Source organism: Panthera uncia, chromosome D2, assembly GCF_023721935.1.
Source record: "Panthera uncia isolate 11264 chromosome D2, Puncia_PCG_1.0, whole genome shotgun sequence".
Lineage (NCBI taxonomy): Eukaryota > Metazoa > Chordata > Mammalia > Carnivora > Felidae > Panthera > Panthera uncia.
In genome coordinates this window covers 48407673-48430103 of record NC_064818.1, presented here as the reverse complement: position 1 = coordinate 48430103, position 22431 = coordinate 48407673, and the positions used below count along the sequence as shown (strand labels likewise).

Below are 22431 nucleotides of genomic sequence, written 5' to 3'. Positions count from 1 at the left end.
TCTTAAAGCCATTCTTTGGAGTTTGAGAGCAGCTTTGAATCCCAGCATCAAAGGCAGCTAATGCGAACAACCAGTTCTTCTCTATTCATAATTCCGTCCGGGGAGTTTTCGGACCCTATGTAAAACAGTGTTGGGTGACCTATGATTGTAGAATGTCTGACCTTGGTGTGATCCTCTGTAGCATTTTCCTACAGTCTCTGTAAAAATTGGTCCTATCTTCCCACATCCTTCATTACCAATTTTAAGACTATCATGAAAACACTATACAGTGGTTAAGTGCTAGATTCTAGAACCAGACATTTAGGGTGTGAATCCCTTTTCCACCTCTTCTTAGCTGTGTGATCGTGGGCTAACTTAATTTCTCCAAATTTCAGTTTATTCACATGCAAAGGAAGGAATAAAAATGCTATCTGTAGGGATTTAGTGAGGATTTTATAAGTTTAATACATGTAATGTACTTAGAACAGCCCCTGGTACATAGTGTGTACTAAGTAAGAGTTAGCCGTGATTATTCATGAGTCACCAGCATCTACAGATGTGGCTAAACTGGCATTCCCTTTTTCTTAGGGCTTTGCTCCAGTCTGATGGTTAGTTAGGGACATGTATAGAAGGAACTCATCAGTAGGCTGACATCTGAACTTCTGCATTTCCTCTCTTTCTTTCTTTACCTTTACTCCCTTTTGCCCCGGGTGTAGGAGTGGAAGAAGCTTAGACAGAAACGGCTTTTCCTGAAGAAGAGGAAAGGCCAGTATGTTCAGTGTTTTCAGTATTCAATCCAATTTTAGTATATGTGCTGCCGAAGCGAGCACTCAGTATTCAATCCAAATGACACCAATCCATGCTTGTCCTTCGGAGTTTATCTGTGAGGCGTCTATGTCCTGTCATGAGATACGGCTTCCCCAAAACTTACACATCTCACCTTATTTCATTGCTTACTCTGCCTAGGTGCCAACATGAAAGGAGATATTGAGAATTCTAGTTCATCACTTATAAAGACCTCTAGGTTCAGAGCAGATATGGGAATACATACATGGCATTTCTGTGCATGTTTCTAGTAATTAGATGCTGTTTTTTAATTCATTTGTAGTGAATGGCAACAAATGCTTAATGAACAAACTTATTTTAGGAAATATGAAACTTCCAGAGAAGGTGGTAGTTTTTTTTTGGTGTAGGATGAGGGGTATGTGGCGTGATCACAGAGAAAGAGGAAGCTAAGGAGAAGAAACCACATCTCCAAGATGCAGAGAACCTTGGCTAAGAAGAGAATTGGAGAGGCACGAGAGCCTTGGTCCTGGGGGAGAAGTGGGGAAGAAGGGAGGAGGAAATGTCAGAGTAGAGAGGTAAGTGATAAAAGGTGTGGCCATTGAATATAAAATAACTCTGTTGTTCTGTGGGGAGGGAGAGAGGAAGGTCAGGTTTAGGGGAGGAGTCCATCCTAACCTACAGTGGGTGCCTGTGGCGGGTTTACAATGCTATTTCTTGATCTATTTAATGTAGACTTTATTGATTGCCTGCTATGTTAAGAGAGGACTTAATTATTGAATTTGAAGAACTCCTATTCCAATTCCTCACAGCTTTGAGACAGTTATGGCTCAATTCTTAGTTACTTTATCAATTAGTTTTATAATGTACAATAAAATATTTAAACCTTTATTTCTTCTGTCAGGTTGTAACTCAATGTCTTGACTTCCCTTTTTGCAAGATAAGGTCTTTTTTTTTTTTTTTTTTTTTTTGGTTTCTACCCTCCCCTAACCTCATTCCCCCTTTCTTTTCCAACTTAAAAATTACAAGGTTAGAAAGATTATGTTCTGTTCTTTTTTTCTTTTAACGTTTATTTTATTTTTGAGACAGAGAGAGACAGAGCATGAATGGGGGAGGGTCAGAGAGAGGGAGACACAGAATCTGAAGCAGGCTCCAGGCTCTGAGCTGTCCGCACAGAGCCTGACGCGGGGCTCGAACTCACGGACCGCGAGATCATGACCTGAGCCGAAGTCGGCCGCTTAACCGACTGAGCCACCCAGGCGCCCCTATGTTCTGTTCTTTAACCATATTACTGATCCAAAAAGTTGAAAAGCATTTAATATTAGGTAAACATGATTTACTCGACAGCCAGAGTCATCTAATTGTATTTCTTTCAATAGGTGAGTTAATTTGACCTCCAAAAGCATAGGATGGAATACAAAACATAGGATTGAATACAAAATCCTAGGACTTTGAATACAAAACATAGGATTTAATACAAAAAATTCATTAGGGAAACACGTGTGAGAGAAAATGGACTGGAGCAAAGAGAGGCTGGAGAGCCATCTGACTGTGATTCATGTCTGTCTCCAAGTGTAGGAGAGAGAGAAGGAAGAAAAGTTGGGCAGAAGCATCTTAGAGTACAGTATAGGTTTGGTTTGTTTTGTTTAAAGATTTTATTTTTTAATCTCTACACCGAACGTGGGGCTCAAACTCACAACCCCGAGATCAAGAATCACATGCTCCACCACCTGAGCTAGCCAGGTGCCCCAGGGTACAGTAGAGTTTTAAGTAAAATTTGGCAAGGCTGATCGAGAATCCTTGAGCCAAAGTCATCTGTCAGAGGAGTTGTGCGTCTCCCAGGTCAGGGCCCGAGTTGGTGTCCCTGCCATGGCAGCAAGAATGGCCTCAGTGCAAATTCAATAATGGATGTCAGTGTATAGCAGATGGGACTCTCAGTCTCCATGTAGCTGGAGATCTTAGAGATGCTTCTCATGGCCACCACACTAGGGTTACAATGTTATTGCCCCTGAACTATTCAGAGGAAACTATTCTAATTGTGAAGGCCAAATAGATTTTCATTTCTTATAATCCACCAATTATACAAAAGCATGCTACATTTTCATTTGTTTTACATTTCTTTCATGTTCTTTAATCTCATCAATAAACACATATCATAAAAGAACCATCCTTGGGCCTGCTTGTGTTGTGGTTGATATCATACAGGCATAGGCATATCATGGCCAAACTGTCAAAGTTTAATTGGTATAACAAATGTTACTGATTATAGGTAGAAACTGTCAAACAGTGAAGAGTGTTGCTGAACCAGGAGCAAGGAGAAGAAATCGTAGTCCATAACTTGTGAGATCTTAAGTGACATCACCAACTAGGATCCCAACTTTCTTATCAATATGTTTGGTTAGAGCAGGGTCCTCCTCATTCCAAAGTTCTGTGGGTCTATGCAGTTTTTCTTGAACTGTGGTAATTTGCATCTTGGACTTTTAGAAAAGAATATTGCCTGGTTTTATTGTCATTGAAAGTCCAGCAGAGCGAATGTGATCAACTGCTAAAGTCAGCTCTGCACCCAGAGAGGACAGAAAATGTTTTGTTTTGTTTTTTAATGTTTACTTACTTTTGAGAGAGAGAGAGAGAGAGAGAGAGAGAGAGAGAGAGAGAGGCAGAGAGAGAGAGAGGGAGACAGAGGATCCAAAGTGGGCTCTGTGCTGTTAATGTGGGGCTCAAACTCAGGAACTGTGAGATCATGACCTGAGCCAAAGTCAGATCCTTGACCAACTGAGCCATCCAGGTGCCCCCAGAAAATGTTTAAAGCTCCATTACTCTGAAGCTGGTTTTCCTGCCAGCTGATTTGCCTGTTGAAAGGGTTTATCTCAGCTTTTGTGAGGCTTGTAGCATAGCTTTAGTGCTGAACAAAACAGCTTCCAAGAGCACCTTCCATCTCGGAGAGAAGCATTTCTGTCTTCCTGAAGGGGTAAATTACCTGAAATCAATTACAGTCACTTTCCTTGAGCATATTTTTTGGTTTGTCTAATAGGCAAAGAAATAAACTCAGGCCCGATAATTCTGGACTTTGTCAGGCCAAATGATGAGCTTATCTAACTAGTCTGATTTTAGACCCATTTCACAGGCTTTGAGTCAACTAGTAAGGCCAGCTTTCAGAGGTGGGGACAAAAACTATGGAATTCAATTTAGGCAACTTTTATTAGACCTATTATATACCAAGCACTGTGTTATATACTGAGAAATTCAAATAAAAGCAAGATACTTGAGGAAATCTAGGATCCCCAGAATTAAGTCTATTAGCCTAATTAATTTTATTCTCTGTTTATGTTTTCCATATTGTAGACCAGAGGCTCTCAAACTTTGCAGTACGATAATTTCACCCAGGGAACTTAAAAATCATACTGTCAATTTAGTCAGCCTCTGAGGTGGGACCCACACACCAATAGTTTGTTTAACTTCTCAGGTGATTCCAATGTGTAGCCAAATTTGACGAACAGTTTTGTACACTCCTACCTGACAGCAGTGTTGTTATTAGTTGGGAGCCTGCAGAATCTCAGACCCTCTGTGACATCTACAGAATCAGTATCTACCTAACAAAATGCCCAAGTTATTTGCAAGCACATTAAAGTTTGATAAGTGTTGCAGTAGGCCATGTTTCCCAAAGACTTCTGCGTATAAGGCAGCTCTTGTTTGCTGATTTCTAAAAACAAGTTAGATGAAATGAATACTCTTTTCTATGACTCACTGTCCCAATGGCCCCTGAATATGAGAGTTTTCTGAATTAGGTGGCAAATGTTGGAGTTACTATGTACTTTAAGGTAAAAGAACAGGATGGCTCCATAGTTCATACTGAGGTCCCAGAGAAAGGCCATGGGGAGGGGGAAAAAGAGAGCTGATCCTGAAAATCCAATTTCGCAGTGGAAAGGGCTAAGGTATATATGCACGTGAGACAGAAGGAGAGATGGAAACTTTTAGTGGGCAACTCTGATGGATTTTGAAGAGACTCTTCATATAATTGATGAGGCAGAATTTTGGGAAGAGATTCAAGGTAATCCTAGGTTATCTGATTCTACTTTAGCTGATGTGGCTCCAGAATTCTAAGTTAGGCTGACATTCTGAGGCAAGACCCTTCCCAAACCCGATTGATCATTATTCTTGCTTTTCCTTCAGTTATTTCCCCTAACCTCTTTATTTGGAGAGCTTGCACATAACAGGTTGAGAATTGTGTCTAAATTTGGACTGTTAACTTTCACCTAACACATATACAGTTGCCCTTAGGATTGCTAGTTGCAAATGAAATGCATAGGATATACAACAACAAGGCCACCCACCAGTGGTGTTGTAGGCTGTAATAGCCATTTCCCTACCTGGCTAATCCTCAGGATCACTTTGGGTGCTTTGTAAATTTGTAAACTTCCAGATCTCGCCCCTAGAGGTTCTAGTTTAGTAGTCTGTGGGGGGAACCTAGGAATTTTATTTTTAAAAAGCTTAATCAGTGACTCTAATTTAGGGTTAGGGTCGTGAACCACTGATACGATGGAGAGAGAGTAGACTACAAATTTAGGTTGGGTTTGGTTTTAAGTCCTAGTCTCATCACTTAGTAGCTTAGTAATATAGATAGATTAGATAGATAGATAGATAGATAGATGATGGATAGAGAATATATTCTCTGTCCTTATTTTCCATATTTTAGGCCAGAGGCTCTCAAACTTTGCAGTACAATAATTTCACCTAGGGAACTTAAAAACCGTAATGCTAATTTAGTATATATCTCATGTATGTAATCTGTTTGGGCTTTGATGTCCAGATATTTCCATACCCACTCTTATTCTCTACTTTTGTCACCTTGAATTTGAACTAGTCATGTTCAAGACCTGGAGACCTCACAGCAGCTGGTGAATAAGCTGGTGATGGCCCTTTCAAGGGCTGCTCAGCTTTACTGGATATAGTTTATTCAATTAACACAGTCCATAATGCCTCTGGTTGTTTTATTTTTTGAAGTTGTCTGAATTACAGTTGGTAGCCATCACTACAGTGTGAGTTTGACTTCTTCCTTTCCTCCATCTTCCATATACCACCCCCTTACCAGGCTGCCCCCTATGATGCCAAGGTGGAGTGCAGATCTGAAGGAATAAAAAAGAGGATTAGGAGAACCAGAATAAGGAGACACAGCACTTGGGATCCCATCAGAAAGTTTACTGGGGGCTTCAGTGATAAGAATGACTGTAACTCCTTTCCAAAATATTTTACTTGCTACCGAGAAATGTATGGAGTGGAGTTAGAAGGTATTAATTTGAATCTATATACCCATGGTGTTTTGGCTGTCAGTATCCACTACCAATTTTCCTGAAAATTTCACCCCTGCAGCTTGCAATCCATATGCTTCTAGGGGAGTCCATTTTCTCCCCATTCTTCGTTCAGGGTCAGCTATGTGTCTCAGGCCTAACTAATGAGCATAACTTCCTCCCTGGCCATGATGACTGATTTGAGAATGGCACATCACTTAAGGCAGTCCTATCAGAGAGCAAAACTAGACTTCTTAAGCGGCTGGGAGAGCAAATACACTCTTTTCCACTGCATTGGGATAAGAGTACATGCAGCAGCCATCTTAGTATCACAAAGATGGAGCTTTCTCAGAATGGAGCCAAATCTGATCAGAGCTGAGTAGAGTGATTATGTCTTGGTCACACCTCTTAAGATTAGGTCTTGCTTGAAAACAAGGTTTATTTCTGCTACTATTTTAAAGACCAGTTAGGATTCCATTATCTGTTGTTATTTGCAATGACTAGCATTTTATATATACACTTCTCCTCAACTTTTTAAAGAGGTATGGGTTATCTGAATTGAAGTGCTGAATGCTACCAAGTGACATAAAGCACTTTTAAAAGCCAAATGCTCAGGTATAGGATATGAAAAACATACCTTTAAATGGTATGGGTGGAAAAACCTACACATGGGTAGATACCAAGGAGATATTTTGGTTGGGGCCACATTAATAGGAGTATAGTTCATAGAAAAAAGAAAGGATCATTCTACTATAGTCCTAAAACCTCAGTTTGGGTATTAAGTTAAACTTTGAGCACAAACCATTAGCAAAGGATAAAGACAATTTGGAGAGAACTAAAACTGACCATGATGGAGATGGGGGTGGGCTGAAAGAAAATAGCATGCTTAACTTAAAGAATTCTTAGGGGACAGAGAGCAATTGTCTTCAAATACTTTTAGACATATATAGTAGACACTTGGTTTTTGGCTACTCAGCATCACTTGACTTACAATAATAGCCACTGATATGTATTTGGTGACTCGTCCCCTCAAATTTATCTGAACCTAGTACTGCCCCTAGACTATTAAATTACAATAGCCATTACATTCCCATTTTTGCTTAGGTCAGTTTGAGCTAGGTTTTATGCCACCTGCAATCAAGAGTTTTGATACAAAATGTCACCTCTAAAAAGGATTAGATCTTTGAGGCCCCTAAAGACAGACCAAAATGTATATACTTCAGGCCAAAAGTATGCAGTTAAATGGAAGGAACAAATTTCTAAGATTAGGACTATCTGAAGATGAAATTATCATTTAGGAAGATAATTCAAGCTCCAAGTTTTGATGGTTAATTGGTAAAGGTGAATGAACTCTGAGGTCTTTTTAGAACCTAAGACTCTATGAAATTATCTCTACATAGTTTTAATTTTTAGGAAGGCAAGCCCAAAATTAGTGACAAAACTTACAGTTATTATAAGCATACTAATTTTAGTTCAGTGTTTTATAGAGTTGTATTTTTCATATACCAATTTTATACTTTCTTGGTGTTTATGACTTCTTATATGTTGGTATGTTATAATATCTAGTGAATTTTATTTATTTTTTTTAGAGAGTGAGCATGAGAGAGAGGGGCAGGGGGAGAGACAGAGAGAGAGAGAGAGGGAAAGAATCTTAAGCAGGCTCCACACTCAGTGTGGAGTCCCACGTGGGACTCTATCTCATGACCCTGGGATCCTGACCTGAGGCAAAATCAAGAGTCAGATGCTCAGCTGACTAAGCCACCCAAGCGCCCCTCTAGTGAATTTTAAAGTCACTTAATAGACTCAGTATTTAAATAGAGGCTTATAGTTGTGTCGTTGTTTTGATATCATAACTGTATTACATTGTGTGCAAATTCCTTACTTGGGAATATAACCTTAATCACATTATTCCCAGTGGGGGAAAATGACTTGCTGCAAAATAAAATATTTGCTGCAGAGTGTAACACAAGCTTCTACTGATAGGTCAGGACTTCAGTCCCAAGTTTCTGAAATACTTAAGTAAAGATCATCCCCTTCCCATTCTTCTTTCTTGAATAAGCAAATGAGCAAAATAAACAAAAATAGCAGGGGCTTAAGTAAAACAAACATTTTTAAAAATTTAATTTATGAAATACATTGTAGTATGGATGTATGTTTGAATATGCATTGAAAAAATATCTGGAAGGATACATATTAAATTGTTAACAGATTACCATGGGGGCATAGAATTAGGGAAGGGTGAGGGGAGTGCTCTTATTTTAAATTCATATGCTTCTGCTGAGTTTGAAATTTTACAGTGAGAATTCATTACTTTTATAATAATCAAAACCATAACAGGAAAAAAAATTTAAAAAGTAACAAAAAGTAAAAAACACACAAGCATATATACAGTAGTTTTAAGAGCTACAGTAGAGGTATGGAGAATTAAATCACATGGCACACTTTCCCACTAATACTGTGGTGGTAAATATAATTGTGTAGTCCATAATCAAAGAAGAAACATTAGAGATGCTACTTTTAGCAATATCCCAATTAACAATGTCCCCTGGGGTAAGTGCCCTTAAGCAGTGACCCTTCAAGATGGATATTAAAACTGAAAGGATCTATAGGAAAACATGTCAATCTGAAAACTTTAGACAAAAGAAAAAGATTCACAGAAGTAACTTTAGAATACTAAAATAGTGAACCAAAGACCAGAAATTGGGGGTATGAGAATGATCCAGTCCAGACCGAAACCCAAATCACTGAAATCTTGGTAATCTAGGGATGTATGTTAGGGACATCTATTTTACCCATTTGTCTATCATTTCTCCCAATTTCCTAATTAGTCTGCTTTCAAGCTTAACGATTTTAACCTAAAAATTCTGCAATTTTAATGTGAAAGATTAAAATTAATTTCATCTAGATTAGTTTAAGTTCATTCTTCTAGTTAAAAGAACCAGAGAAACTTGAGATATGATTTTCCATTCATTTTTTTTCTCACAACTATTTCTAGCTACTTAATGAACATTCTGGGAGATAATGCTTGTGATTTCTCATGGGTCCCTTAGTTCTGTATTTAAAGAAATTTTTTTTCCTGTTCTAGATTTTTCTCCTTTTATTAAAGTCACCATAGATAACAAGTTTTTTATTATTATGAACATTTTTCTTTCACCCAAGAGGATTCTTTAGGTGACTATCAGGTTCTCAAAGTGAGAACATCTGTAACTGAAGGGTTCATCTTCTGCAAGCTACACAGTTAAAAGCTTAAATAATATAATTCTGCTGAAAGAATATTCCTGACCTAGGTGTCAAGCATTTATGCAGAATTATACTCACTGTGTGAATAATATGGGAAATTTGATAAAATTTAATAAAAACTTATTATAAATAACAAAGATAAAGGGTATAAAGTCATAATGACCAAACCATTTTTAAGAGTTATAAGAGCTGAAATGTTTCTGTTTCTCAAAGGATTATATGAATTTAAAAGAGAAGAAAACAGCAAAAAGATTCATCATTACGTATATAAAATAGTATTTAGCATAATGCTTAGTACATAATAATCATTCAAAAGAATTGGCTCTATAATGAACAATGGATTAAAATAATAAACAAAAAATACAACCCAAAATGGAGACAAAAGCTTATAACTAATCTCCTAGAGTATGTATTTAAATAGAAAGTCGAAGTTCACAGAGAGCGGTAATGAATTCTGCATTTTCTGGATCTACCTTTTGGGCCCTCTCATAGTACTCAGCAGCTTGCCTCTTTTCTCCTTCCAGCTTGTAAACAAACCCTAGGGCACTTAAACTCTGCACATCTGAAGCATTGTGACCAAGTCTCTTGATAGCTAATTTCTTCAGAGCACTTGTCAATTTGGTGCGTAAGGACGACCGGTCTTTGACCTTTAAGGCTTCTAAATAATGGTGGATAGCAGTACTTTCTGATTTGCGGTGAAATTCCTGAAAGCGGCCATAGTGATAGTGGATCTGATGTTTGTGATCATCAGTTATGTTCTCCAGACGAAGGGCTTTCTGGAAAATGTCTTCAGCATTGCTATACTGGCCTCCCTCAGCATACATATTGGCCAGATCCGTGTAGGCAAATGCAAACATAGAGTCTCTTTCCACAGCTGCTTTGAAATGAGATATAGCAGATGTAATTAGCTCATCAACTTTTAGTTTATCCTTTCCTTTAGGTCTGTTGCGCGTGGCCTTCTTGATTTGGATCATTTGTGCCCTATAGCAAAGTCCCATCTGGTGATGCAGGAAAGAAGAGGTTGGTGTCACCTCCAAGGCCTTTTTCAAAAGTTCAAGAGCTTTGTCCCAGGAATTTTTTCTCCTGTAGAATTTGGCTGCATAACGAAGGACATAAGGTTGGGATGATATTTGGTCCAGGATTTCTTCAATATACCTTTCCCCTTCAGCTTCTGCATGTACATCTTGAAGCTTTAGTGCCAGAAAAACTTTAATGTAGGAGTTATCTGGGTTCAGGGTAACAGCTTTCCTCAGAGGACCCAGAGAAAAGCTCTTTATAGACCCCTCTCTGTCAGAATCATCCAGCCGATACACCGTGATGGCATAGCCAATGTTAAATTCTGGATTGTCAGGTTCCACTTCCAAAGCCTTCTCAAAAGCTGCTTTAGCCTTTTGGTAATACTTTCCTCCAAATTTCAAGAGTGCCCACCCTTTTTCACAGTCAATCTCAGGACGCTCCAACTTGTAGTTAGAAGGACTAGACAATTTCTTACAAACGTTTGCTATCTTGTCTATATACTTCTGAGCTTCTTTGAGCTGGTCCATGTGATAATATACCCAGGCATAGTTTCCCCAAGTGACCAGACTTCGTATTTCCTCTTTGTCTGAATGTTCTCGCCGGATTATTTCTTCTGCTTGTTCCAAGCATTCTAGGGCATCTTGATTTTGGCCTTTTAGGTGTTTCACATAGGCCAATAGGTTATAAAGAGTGAGTCTGGATTTTGTGGTAAGAAATTCAAGCTGTTGCCCAATTGTATCTTCCACATCAAACAGGTCAATGTCTTCCTTAAGTAAATTCCATGTAAAGTGACATTCTAACTCCAACAGAAGGGCCTTCAAGGAGTCCTTAGGAATTTCACTGCAAAGATAAAATCCTTTTTAACTTTGAAGAAATAAAGGAAATAATCAATCTTTAAACCTTAAATACTGTTTTTTGCTTAACAACACTTCTATCTTTTATTTGATCTTACAGTTCAAGCACTAGTCCCCTACAACTTTATACTAATTTCCTTGGTGTAGAGTTAAAGTCTAGAAATATTCTCATTATTTATTGCAAAAGCAGCTCTGGAGAGATGTCAGGGTTTTCTATGTCACAGAATATATATTTCCTTTGGCAGTCACTAACCCACCAGTACCTCCAATTTTTACAAAAGGGAATTTAAAATGTTTTTATTTAATTGCTTTAAAAATTAAGAATAATAACTATATACACAGTCAATAATTAATATAAAAATTACATGTCTGTATTATGAGTAGGAAGGGGGAGAAGAGGAGGTGAGAAATAAGAAAAAGAGGCACACTGGAGGAGACACAGAAGCCATACCAATGCATCATTTTTGTGAAAGAAGGAAGGACGAGAAGGAGAGAGAGACGAAGGAAAGGAAGGAAACCCCCCAGAGAGAAAAGTCACAGAAACACACAGTAACTGGTATACCACAAGATGAGGAGAAGCATAAGTTTGAGACAGATAAAAGGAGAGTAACAGATATTTCCAAATAGATGGGGAAAAGGCAAAAGGAAATTTAGTAAGCTTAGTAAATTTGATATTAAGTGCTACATCCTTCTGAACTCTGGGGTTGTGGGCAACAATAGCTAATACTTATTATTACCTTATCATCGCCCCTAAAATTCACTTTACAATATTTGTTGAGCTCCCTTTGTGCAAGGCACAGTGGAATATCTGCAGGGCACACTGGAAACACTATCTCTGAAACTAGGAAGATGAAGGGGAAAGGAAGGACAAGGAAATATTTATTCATTACTGAGAACCTTTTATGTGTAAGATTTTCTAGATAACCCTTGGTATGTAACTGCGAACAAGACACAGCCCTGCTTATACAGACCTTGTAAGTAGTCAATTACAACTCAGCATAAAGTTTCTTGCAAGTGACCCAGGAAACATATGTAATCCGATGCTGTGGACATCTGTGGTTTTTACTTGGTAAGGACACCTCTTTTGGTTTCCATTTCTGGAACATCTCCCTCTACTCTCAGTCTATGTGATTTGAAATGGGCTGTCTACTGCTTAGTCTGGGAAGGCACATGATATTCCGGCCATCGCCTGGTCCCAGGGATTTATTCAGAGATAGTCCAATTAAAATACAATTGTGCTGAAATGGGACTTTGATAGAACTATCCACCTTCCTTCTAAAAATTTTAAGTTGGTAGAATATAAGCTTAGATTTGCCGGTGGACATCCTTCCAAACTCGGGGAGAGTCAGCCTGCTTGAGAAAGAATCTAACAGAGAGGAAAGCACAGCTTAGATGGGAAGAAAGAGAAATTGTTCATGACAGTAACTAGTTTTGCCTGGATCACCTCGTCTACTCTGGACTTCTATTTACTTAAGGAAATAACCTCTCTCTGTCTGCTTAAGCCACTCTGAATTAGGTTTCTACTGTCTGCAACTAATTAACATTTCTGGCTTTATTCATTTGTTTTGCTGATAGTGGTGGTGTGGCAGTCAGGAAAGACTTTCTAAATCTACTATTAACTATAATTAAGAAATGTACAGAAAATAAATTCCTTAAGTCTTCTCTCAAAGACGAAAATGCCCTAATTATGGGATGAACAGTATACAGGGCATGTGTGTGTGAATGTATGTTTATTTCCCTTTCTGATGCACACAGAATCCTCCACCCACTTGTATGTGAAATATATAGTTATATAAATGTCTTTGGGAATTATAGTAATAGTGCCCTCAAAACATTTATTGACCACCTCATGTCATATATGCCAGGCAATATTCTAGTTGTATGGATATAGCAGTGAACAAGTTAGAAAATGGCCCTTTCTTCATGGCAATGCCATTCTGGGAGAGGAAGGAACAAAATGAGTTGATGGAAAACAAATATGTAAACAAATCAATATGAAAACAAACGGACACTATAATTCCAGATAGTAGTAAGTGTTAATTAAGCTAAGAAAAAAAAAATCAGAGTAATGGGATTAAGGGTTTTGGTGGTTGGGGGAGTACTTCCGTTATAATTGTGAATGAATAGCCTTTTTGAAAGGGGCAATTTGAAGTAAGAGTTTTTTAAAAAAAATCCCCCTGGCTGCTCTGAGGAGAATGGACAATCAAGGATCAAGAGAGGAAGCTGGGAAACTGATAGGGAAATTATTTATTCAACCAAGATGTACTAAGAGCCTACAATGTAGAGGGCACTGTTCTAAGTGTTGGGATACACCCGTTAACAAAAGAGAAAAAACAACCTGACTTCATGTAGCTTATAATAGATAGGGCAGTGGTGTGTACCAAGAAAAGACAAAAAAATAAATGGAAAAAAAATAAATGAAAGTATAGAGTATGTGAGATGGTAATAAAAAGAAAAATAAAGCCGAAAGGGTGGTGGTGGGGGAATGGAAAGTTGGCAGGGGTTCTGAGAAGTGGTTAAAATTTAAAGAACACGGCCAGAGCAAATCTCCCTAAAGGAGACATGAAAGAAGCTGTAGAGAAAATCCAAGGAGAGATGATGCAAGCTTACACTGTGGTTGCAGTATGGGGTTAGTGAGGACTGGACTGGTTATATTTGAGGCAGAGTTGACAGGTCTTTCTGATGGACTGGGTGTAGGGAGGGCCATAAGGAAAAGAGGAAATGCAGGATGATGCCTATGCTTTTGACTTCAGGAAGTAAGTTGATAAATCAAGAGGACTATTTGGAAATATTAATTTTGAGATGTCTATTACACACTCAAGTGAAGATACCAAGTATGAAGTTGGATATTAATAAGGGAAAATACCAGGAACAAGGAGTGAAGTTAGAACTATAGATGTAAAATTGGGAGTCATCAACATGCAGATGAACTTTAAAACCACAATATCTAGAATGAAATTACCTGAGGAGTGAGCATAGACAGAGAAGGTCAAAAACTAAGCCCCAGGACACTCTAAATGAAGCAGAGTAGAATGACCAGGAAAGGAGGCCAAGAAAGAATAATCAGTGAGGGAGCTGGAAAACTAAGAAACCTAGTATCAATGAAAGCCTAAGGAAGAAAATGTTTATTTTGAGAAAGAGAGATCAATATTCAAGTGTACAATGATTCTAAGAGATTGAGTAGTCGAGGACAGACAGGAGATCACAGTTTTAGCAGGAGTAAAGCTGTGGAGGACCATGTTAAGTGTTTCACTAGAATGGTAGGGATGAAAATATTACTGGAGTGGGTTGAGGGGATAATGCAAGGTAAAGAAGTGGATATGGGGAATACAGGCCACTCTTATCAAGGAATTTTGCTATGAAGGAAGTAGAGAAATAGAGCTATATCTGGAAGGAAGGTAGGAGGCTGAGGGAATCGTCAAAATAATTTTTACTCACAATATTTTTAATAACTTAATGATATACCAATAGGAATGATCCAGTAGTAAGGGAGAAAATGATGCTTGGGGGAGAGAGGTGAGGATAACTGCAAGAAAGATAGAACATGACACAGAAGCAAAGCTATAAATTGTTAATATTCAAATCTTTATCTCCAGTCTCAAACTCCTAACCATGTCATCCAGCCCTTGACTACTTCTCTGGCCTCATTTTGTACAACTTTCCTCCCACTCACTGTACTCCAGCCATACAGTCCTTTAAAAAAATTTCTTTGTTACTTCTTCTGCGAAGTACGTATCTACCTAAGGGTATCTGCATGTACTTTTTATTCCCACATTCTGTGAACTTTTCCTAAGAGAGTTCTAGGGCTTACTTATTCTCACAATTCTGGTCTTGGCTCAAATGTCAGTGCTTTAAAGAGTGGTACCCCTAATCACCTTAGCTAAAGCTGCACCCCCACCTTGCCAGTCATCCTAAAGTCTAGTCTATCATATTTCCCTTTCTGTAGAGCACTTACATCAATATTTGGTGGGGGGTGAGAAGGATGAGAAGAATGCTTTAAATCACATATGGTGGGGCGCCTGGGTGGCTCAGTTGGTTAAGTGTATGACTCTTGATTTTGGCTCAGGTCATAATCTCATATGCCAGGCTAGTGCTGGGTGTAGAGTCTGCTTAAGATTCTCTCTCTTCCTCTGCCCCTCCTCTGCCTGTGCCTGCATGTTCTCTCTCTCAAAAAAACCCAAAAAATATGAGATTGAGGTTTTAAATGGAATCAGACAGAGTCTTTAGGAACTGGAAAGGGGCTGTCCTAATAGCAAAAAGTAACAGAAGAGTTAGAGAACTGAATTAATTGCACATTAGCAGTAGTGATTGGAAAAATAAAACCATTTCATATTTATAACTTAAATACTACTCCATGAATTGTTTTCCAATTTTTATAAATACTAAATGTAAACATAAATAATTGACTTAATATTATATTTAGGGGGCATTTAAGTTTGTAATTAATTAATAAAATTGAATATACAGGTCTCACATTTTAGCATATGTAGTAGGTTCTACACCAGAGCTTTCCAAAAGAACTTCCTGCAATGATGGAAATGTTCTTATGTGTGCTGTATAATATGACACACTGGCCACATGTGGCCACTGATTACTTGAAATGTTACTAGTACAGGTAAGGAATCTAATTTTTTATTTACTTTTAATTAATTACAATAACCACATATACGACTAATGGCTACTATATGGGATGGGAGAGTTAGAGACACTGGGCCTATAGGGCTTAACAGATAAAAAGATTTCAAGCCCAACAGGTTAGAGCTTTCCTTTAACTTGAAATTTCTGCTATTTATTCAAGGTGAAGAGCTAAATTAAATGACAAGGACATATTTAAAAAAAAACAACTTAAAGGACCTGGGCTCACTGCAGATTCAGTTTGTTAGTATGAATGTTATATTATTTATAACATACTATCTAGAATCAGATGAGTACTCAAAACAAAACAAAACAAAAAACCCCTGAAGCTGGGGCTCCTGGGTGGCTCAGTTGGTTGAGCATCCAACTCTTGATTTCGGTTCAGGTGAGTTCGAGCCCTGAATCTGGCTCTGCAATGACAGTGCAGAGATGCTTGAGATTCTCTCTCTCACTCTCTCTTCCCCTCTCCCTATGATCTCTTTCTTTCTCAAGGTGAATGGATAAACTTAAAAAAAAAAAAAAAAGCAAATACAGAAACATTAAAAAAAAAAAAGAAAACAACAACCCTGGTTTACTATATTCCAGGCAGTGTGCCAAGCACTTTATACGAATTATATGTAATTTTTCTAAGAATCTTTTATTATTTTCCCAATTTTATGGATGAAGACAGGGAGATAAGAGTTTAAAATACGTTTCCAAAGTTACACAGCTATCAACTGGCTGAGCCCAGATTCAAACCTAGTTCTGACTGAGTGAAAAGCTAATACCTTTTGACCATAATGGTATACTACTTCTTTAATATAAAAATTAGAGGTTGTTTACAAAGAGCTTGCTTTAAAATATGTGATATATACAATGTATTTAAAATTCACTTTGCCTCAGGAGGACCTACAAAAATAAAAATAAAAATAAAGGGATTTTAGAGAGCAGCTTAAAGAGCAGGTAAGAGGTCTGTGTGGCTGCCCATTAGAAAGGATATGCCAGATATTTACTTAAAGGTCTCAGGTTAAGAAAACAATGGTTTCAAATATGAACCCTCATTCTAAAGTCACAACATTGTACATTGCTGCAGTTGTTTTAGATGAACTATTTCTCGCCAGGACTTGCTGTGCACAGTGCTTTAGATAAGGAGTGGCAGAGAGATTTACTTAAGGATGATTAGTGATTCTCTCAAACAACAAAAAAGCTGGGTAAAAATATTTTAAAAATGAACCAGGGGTGCCTGGGTGGCTCAGTCAGTTGAGCGTTCTACTTTGGCTCAGGAGTTGGGCTCTGTGCTGACAGCTCAGAGCCTGGAGCCTGCTTTGGATTCTGTGTCTCCCTCTTGTTCTGTCTCTCTCTTTCAAAAATAAAGATTAAAACATTTTTTTGAAATGGTGCAAAGGAAGGGCAAAACTCTTAGTTATCAAGATCCAATTATCATCATTAAGAGAAGTGAATTAAAATATTTTTTTCCCACAATTCAAGACTTTCTAACGTAGACCTAATGATCTTCCAATATATTTCTTTGATCTCTGATCTTTTCCCTAAATTCCAAACTTAATGACTTTTTATTCACATCTTCAGTTAGAAGTTCAACTGGCATCTCAGGAGCACCTGGATGGCTCAGTCAAGCATCCAACTTTGGCTCAGGTCATGATCTCACAGATGTGAATTCAAGCCCCGGGTTGGGGTCTGTGCTGACAGCTCAGAGCCTGTATCCTGCTTCTGATTCTGTGTCTCCCTCTCTCACTCCCCTTACCCCACTCACACTCTGTCTTTCTCTCTCTCTCAAAAATAAATAAACATTAAAAAAAATAAATAAACATTAAAAATAAACATGAACTGGCATCTCAAATAAGCATAGCCAATCCAGAAATCTGGATTCCTTGAGCCTGCTCCTCAGAACCTCATCTTTTTTGGCATCTCTTAGTTCCACAGGCCAAATAATCTAGGAGAAAGCTGATTTCTCTTCTTCCCTCAACCTCTCATCCAATACAACAGGAAGTCCTGTTAATTCTATCACCCAGATACATCTCAAATCCATCCACTTTTCTCCATTTCTACTCCATTTCTTCCTAGTCTAAACTACAATCATCTTTCCTTTGAGATGGAGCAAATATCTGGTCCCCCAGCGTTGGCTCTTGATCCCCTCAGAGTACTAATAAACTTTTGAAAATGTGAACCAGATATGTCAGTCTCATGCTTAAAATCTCCCAATGGCTTCCCAACACCCTTAAAAATTAATCCAGCCCTTGTCATGTCCTAGAAGTCCCTAAAGGACTTGGTATTCTCTATCTGTCCAACCTTTTCTCCTCCTACTTTCCTCCTTATTCACTGTTTTAGACATATTGACCTTCTTCCTCTCTCAAACATATCAAATTCAAGGACTTTTATCCCTGTTGTGTTTATTCTTGCAATGTTCCGCTCCTAAGTCTTTACATGACTAGTTCTTTCCTGTAACTCAGTTCCAACATTCCCTACCCAGGAGGCCACCTGTGGCAGATCTAAAATAGCCCCCTCCATTCTAGATCACTTTCTTAGCCCATTATACTATTTTATTTTCCTTGTAGCTCTTAACACTTTCTGAATTGATCTATTGTTTATCTATTTCCCCCATTAAAGGCATTTTTTTTAAATGTTTATTTATTTTTGAGAGACAGAGACATGGCACGAGTTGGGGAGGGGCAGAGAGAGGAAGACACAGAATCTGAAGCAGGCTCCAAGTTCTCAGCTGTCAGCACAGAGCCCGATGTGGGGCTCGAACCCACCAGCCTGTGAGATCATGACCTGAGCCGAAGCCGGATGCTCAGCCGATTGAGCCACCCAGGCGCCCCTATTTCCCCCATTTTAAATTAAGCCCCATAAGAATAGGGACCTTGTTCTGATTTTTGTTATCTTTCACTACTGTGTCCCTGGAATCCATTATTCCAGGCAATTAACAGAAGCTCAATAAATATTTGTTGAATGAACGTAGTTACATGCTGGCAACTTCTGGCACGTCCAGCCCAGAGGTATAGGCGATCAGCATAACAAGTACCTGGATTCCAGAGGAGGGAATTCTTACTAGTTCTTCGCTTCCTGCTAATGGCTCCAAACTTTTCTCCCACTGCAGTTCTCCCTATCCCACTTGTCTTTATATCTTGGCATACTCTCTGTCTGGCTCCATGTTTTGATTCTGAAAATAACTTTTGGACTATTTCCTATGGCCCTGACTGGGAAACCTGGTATGGCTGTCCCGTGGTAGTTTGTTCCTTACTCTGGTGTAACTGCACCAGACTCAGAGGCAAGACATCTCCTTAACAGCCTGCCCAGATGGGTGACAAACGGGCTAACCAGCCCCCTGTCCATCCACAGAGTAAAATGAACATCTGCTTTTGTTGTGAAGGTTTACACCAGCCCCGCTCAAGAACGATAAGGAGGGCTGCCTCAGGTAATTCGAATGTGGTTGTGAGATCTCAATGGGCTATTCAGTCACTGAAGTGCCTTGCCCAGGCTCTGGAATTTATGCACAACTTGATGCCTCGAGAAATGTTATTTTTTAAACTGTGCTTAATTTTTAAATTCAGTCTCTGGGAGGCTGGCAGAGAGAGGCTATTGTGTCTGAAAGGCAACATTTATCTTTAGGCAATTTGGGGCTTTTTCTCAGGAAGAAGCAGTCTTTCATCGTCCTTGGGAGAAAGTCCCCACTGGGGTCCACCCCTCTTCCAGCCTGCATACACATACAGAGCACCCCTCCCTTTCCTCCTCGTTTCTTCAGGCACCTTCCTGATACCTCCCTCCCTTGTTACAGATGTGAGAAGCGAGGCACTTATTAAATTTCTTTTTTACTTAAAATAATAGTAAACATTTGCAAATATTAGGTACTACGCCGTGCATTAAGCCCACAGGCCTAAGATTTGGATGCCAGTAATTTGCACAGATAAGGAACAGACTCAGAGCGTGGAAGCAACTTTGCTTTGGGTCACCCAACTAGTAGATGTTCAGAGTCAGGATTGAGAAGAAAGGGCTTTCAGCTTCAGGAGCCCCAAATCTCATCCGTCAACTTATTAACTGCTTCACTCATCACGCACCGGGCAGGGTGCCAGCCCCCGGGGATACGAAACGGGCGAGAAAAGGACCCCACCACCAAAAGGCAGTAAAGGAGACAGACGAAGACACCCCCGTAAAATAGCGGATTGGGGGGAACAATAAGAATCTGGACGCGGCACAAAGGCAGCTCCCAGGAAGGGAAGGACTCAGACCCAGAATCGGAAAGGCAAAATGGCAGTAGTAGACCTAGGTGACAACTGCAGGGCTGCGGCCAAACCGCGTCTGTCCACCTCGGGGGAATGGCAGCTGCGGTCCCGGGAAGGGGAGGAAGGCGACGGGCCTCAGGAGACGCGTGCCACGTAGAAGCCGCCCGGGAACGGCCCGGGGGCGGACAACAACCAAGCACGGCCGTCGCCGCCGCGGAGAAAAGCCGCAGGGAGGGCACAGGCTCCCGGGGCGCGTCGCCTGGCTCCCCGACCCGACAGTCCTGACCGCGGACGCCCTGGAGGGTCGGAGCTCCCGGGAAGCGCGCGCGGTCACCCTCCCCGCCAGGCCCGACTCCAGACGCCCGGGACCGGGACAGGGCTCTCGGGGAGCGCTCCGAACACGACTCCCGGCTGCAGGGCGCAAGGGGCTCGGCCCCCGGCAGGGCCGTGCCGCTGCGCTGGCAACGGGATGAAAGAAAAACACCGGCTTGAAACAAAGGCCTACGCAGTCTGAGAGCAGAAGCGGGGAAAGCCCTCACCTCATGGTGGCTGGGCGCTGCGGGCCGTCCGGGAGGGGGAGAGGGGCGGCTGTCCCCTCGGGCTTTCTCCTCAGGACTGGGCTCCCCAGCTGCCGAGCGGCGGGACGCGCGCGGGCGGGCGTGTGCGCGTGCGCGGGGAGTGCGGGCGGGCGGCGCGCGCTTCCCGCGGGGCGTCGGCGGCGCGAGGTCGCTGCCCAGGCGTGGGCTTTGTTAAACGCAGGACCCGAGCGGGAAAAGGAAACCGAGAAGTGAATCTGATCCCGGACTAGGCGGAGTCCAGTTCCAGGAAACGGAAACTTATGCGAGAGCTGAGTGGGGCCCCAACGGGGCTGAGGAACCCAGGGTGGGGGTGGGGGGCACGTTTACGGACCTCGCGGTGGTTCGGTGTGGAATTTGCAGCTGGCCCTCTGGACTTTGGGCTCTCCCCTGTCTCGTTGAGCCTGCGTGGCGCTCGAGCAACCTCATTTATTTTTAAATAAAACGCCAGGAAATCGTTCAGCATTATTTTTGTCGTGAGGGTGGCAGCGATGCTCTTTCCAGCTTCCCGCATCCTAAACTGAAACTGAAGCCCCTGCTTCCAGTCTTGATTCAAACAAACAAACAAAACAGGTGCAGTGCTGTGCACCCGTGCCATTATTTCCGTTGGGCAAATTTAAAGAGATTTGGGGGGCAAAATGCATATACATTTAAAAAGTTGATAGGTATTGCAGAATACCTTCGCAAAGAGGTTTATACACCTCCACTCACAGTTGTGTCAGAGTGCCTGCTTTCTGTGCCTTTGCCAACCGTGCTCCCTATAATAAGATTCGTAAAGATGGGGGTGGTATTGGTAGTCTAAGCAGAAAATGCCAAATACCCATAAACCAAAATTTTTGCTCCTCTTGGATTTATTCGTTCATTCATTCAACAAGTTATATTGAACAACTGCTAAGAACCATTGTTCAAGGCACTGTCAATATAGCAATGATGAAGATAGAGGACCTAGCTTTATGGAAGTTATCTTCTAGTATGGGAGATAGAAATAATAAAGAACAAATAAAATATTATATACCAGATGGTGCTATGGAGAAAAAGCATAGAGAGGTTTTGACTCCAGGGTGATTTTTGCTAGTATAAATATGTTCATAAGGGCCGGTTTCATTGAGAAAGTCACAATTGAGCAAAAATCCGAGGTGGGTGAAGAAGTGAACACTGTAGATATGGAGCTAGAGAAGAATATTCCAGACATGGGAAACACTAAGTGCAAATCGCTTGAGGTGGGAGCATACTTGGCATGCATGGATGGTGTGGTTGGAGTGGTGAGAACAAGGAAAAAATCATAAGAATATAGATCAGAGAGGTAATGTGGTGGGCCTGAAGGCTATTGTAATCTTTATCTTAAGTGGGAAGCCACATTTTAGAAAAAGTACTGAAAGGGGTTTTTTTCTTCCAATTTTTAATTTAAATTCTAGTTAGTTAACATGTAGTGGGATATTGGTTTCAGGAGTAGAATTCAGTGATTCATCACTTACATACAACACCCAGTGATCATTATAACAAGTGCCCTCCTTAATCCCCATCACCCATTTAGCCCATCCCCCAGCCACCTCCCTCCATCAACCCTCAGTTTGTTCTCTTATGATTTGCTTCCCTCTCTCTTTTTTTTCTGCTCCCATATGTTCATCTGTTTTGTTTCCTAAATTCCACATATGAGTGAAACCATATGGTATTTGTATTTCTCTGACTGACTTATTTTGCTTAGCATAGTATATACTGTAGCTCCATCCACATTGTTGCAAATGGGAAGCTTTCATCCTTTTATGATGGCTGAGTAATATTCCTGTGTGTGTGTGTGTGTGTGTGTGTGTGTGTGTGTATACATACATACCACCTCTTCTCTATC

At 40.3% G+C, this 22431-nt stretch overlaps 1 protein-coding gene across 1 annotated transcript; it reads right to left on the bottom strand.

Moving 5' to 3' along the window:
• Positions 1-3344: 3344 nt before the first annotated feature.
• IFIT5 (interferon induced protein with tetratricopeptide repeats 5) lies at positions 3345-20890 on the bottom strand. The gene is made up of 2 exons (XM_049645383.1): positions 20550-20890; positions 3345-11144 (listed from the first exon to the last, which is right to left on the bottom strand). Exons 1-2 carry the CDS (start codon positions 20552-20554, stop codon positions 9701-9703), a joined length of 1449 nt encoding a protein of 482 aa, XP_049501340.1. The 5' UTR covers positions 20555-20890; the 3' UTR covers positions 3345-9700.
• Positions 20891-22431: the final 1541 nt, after the last annotated feature.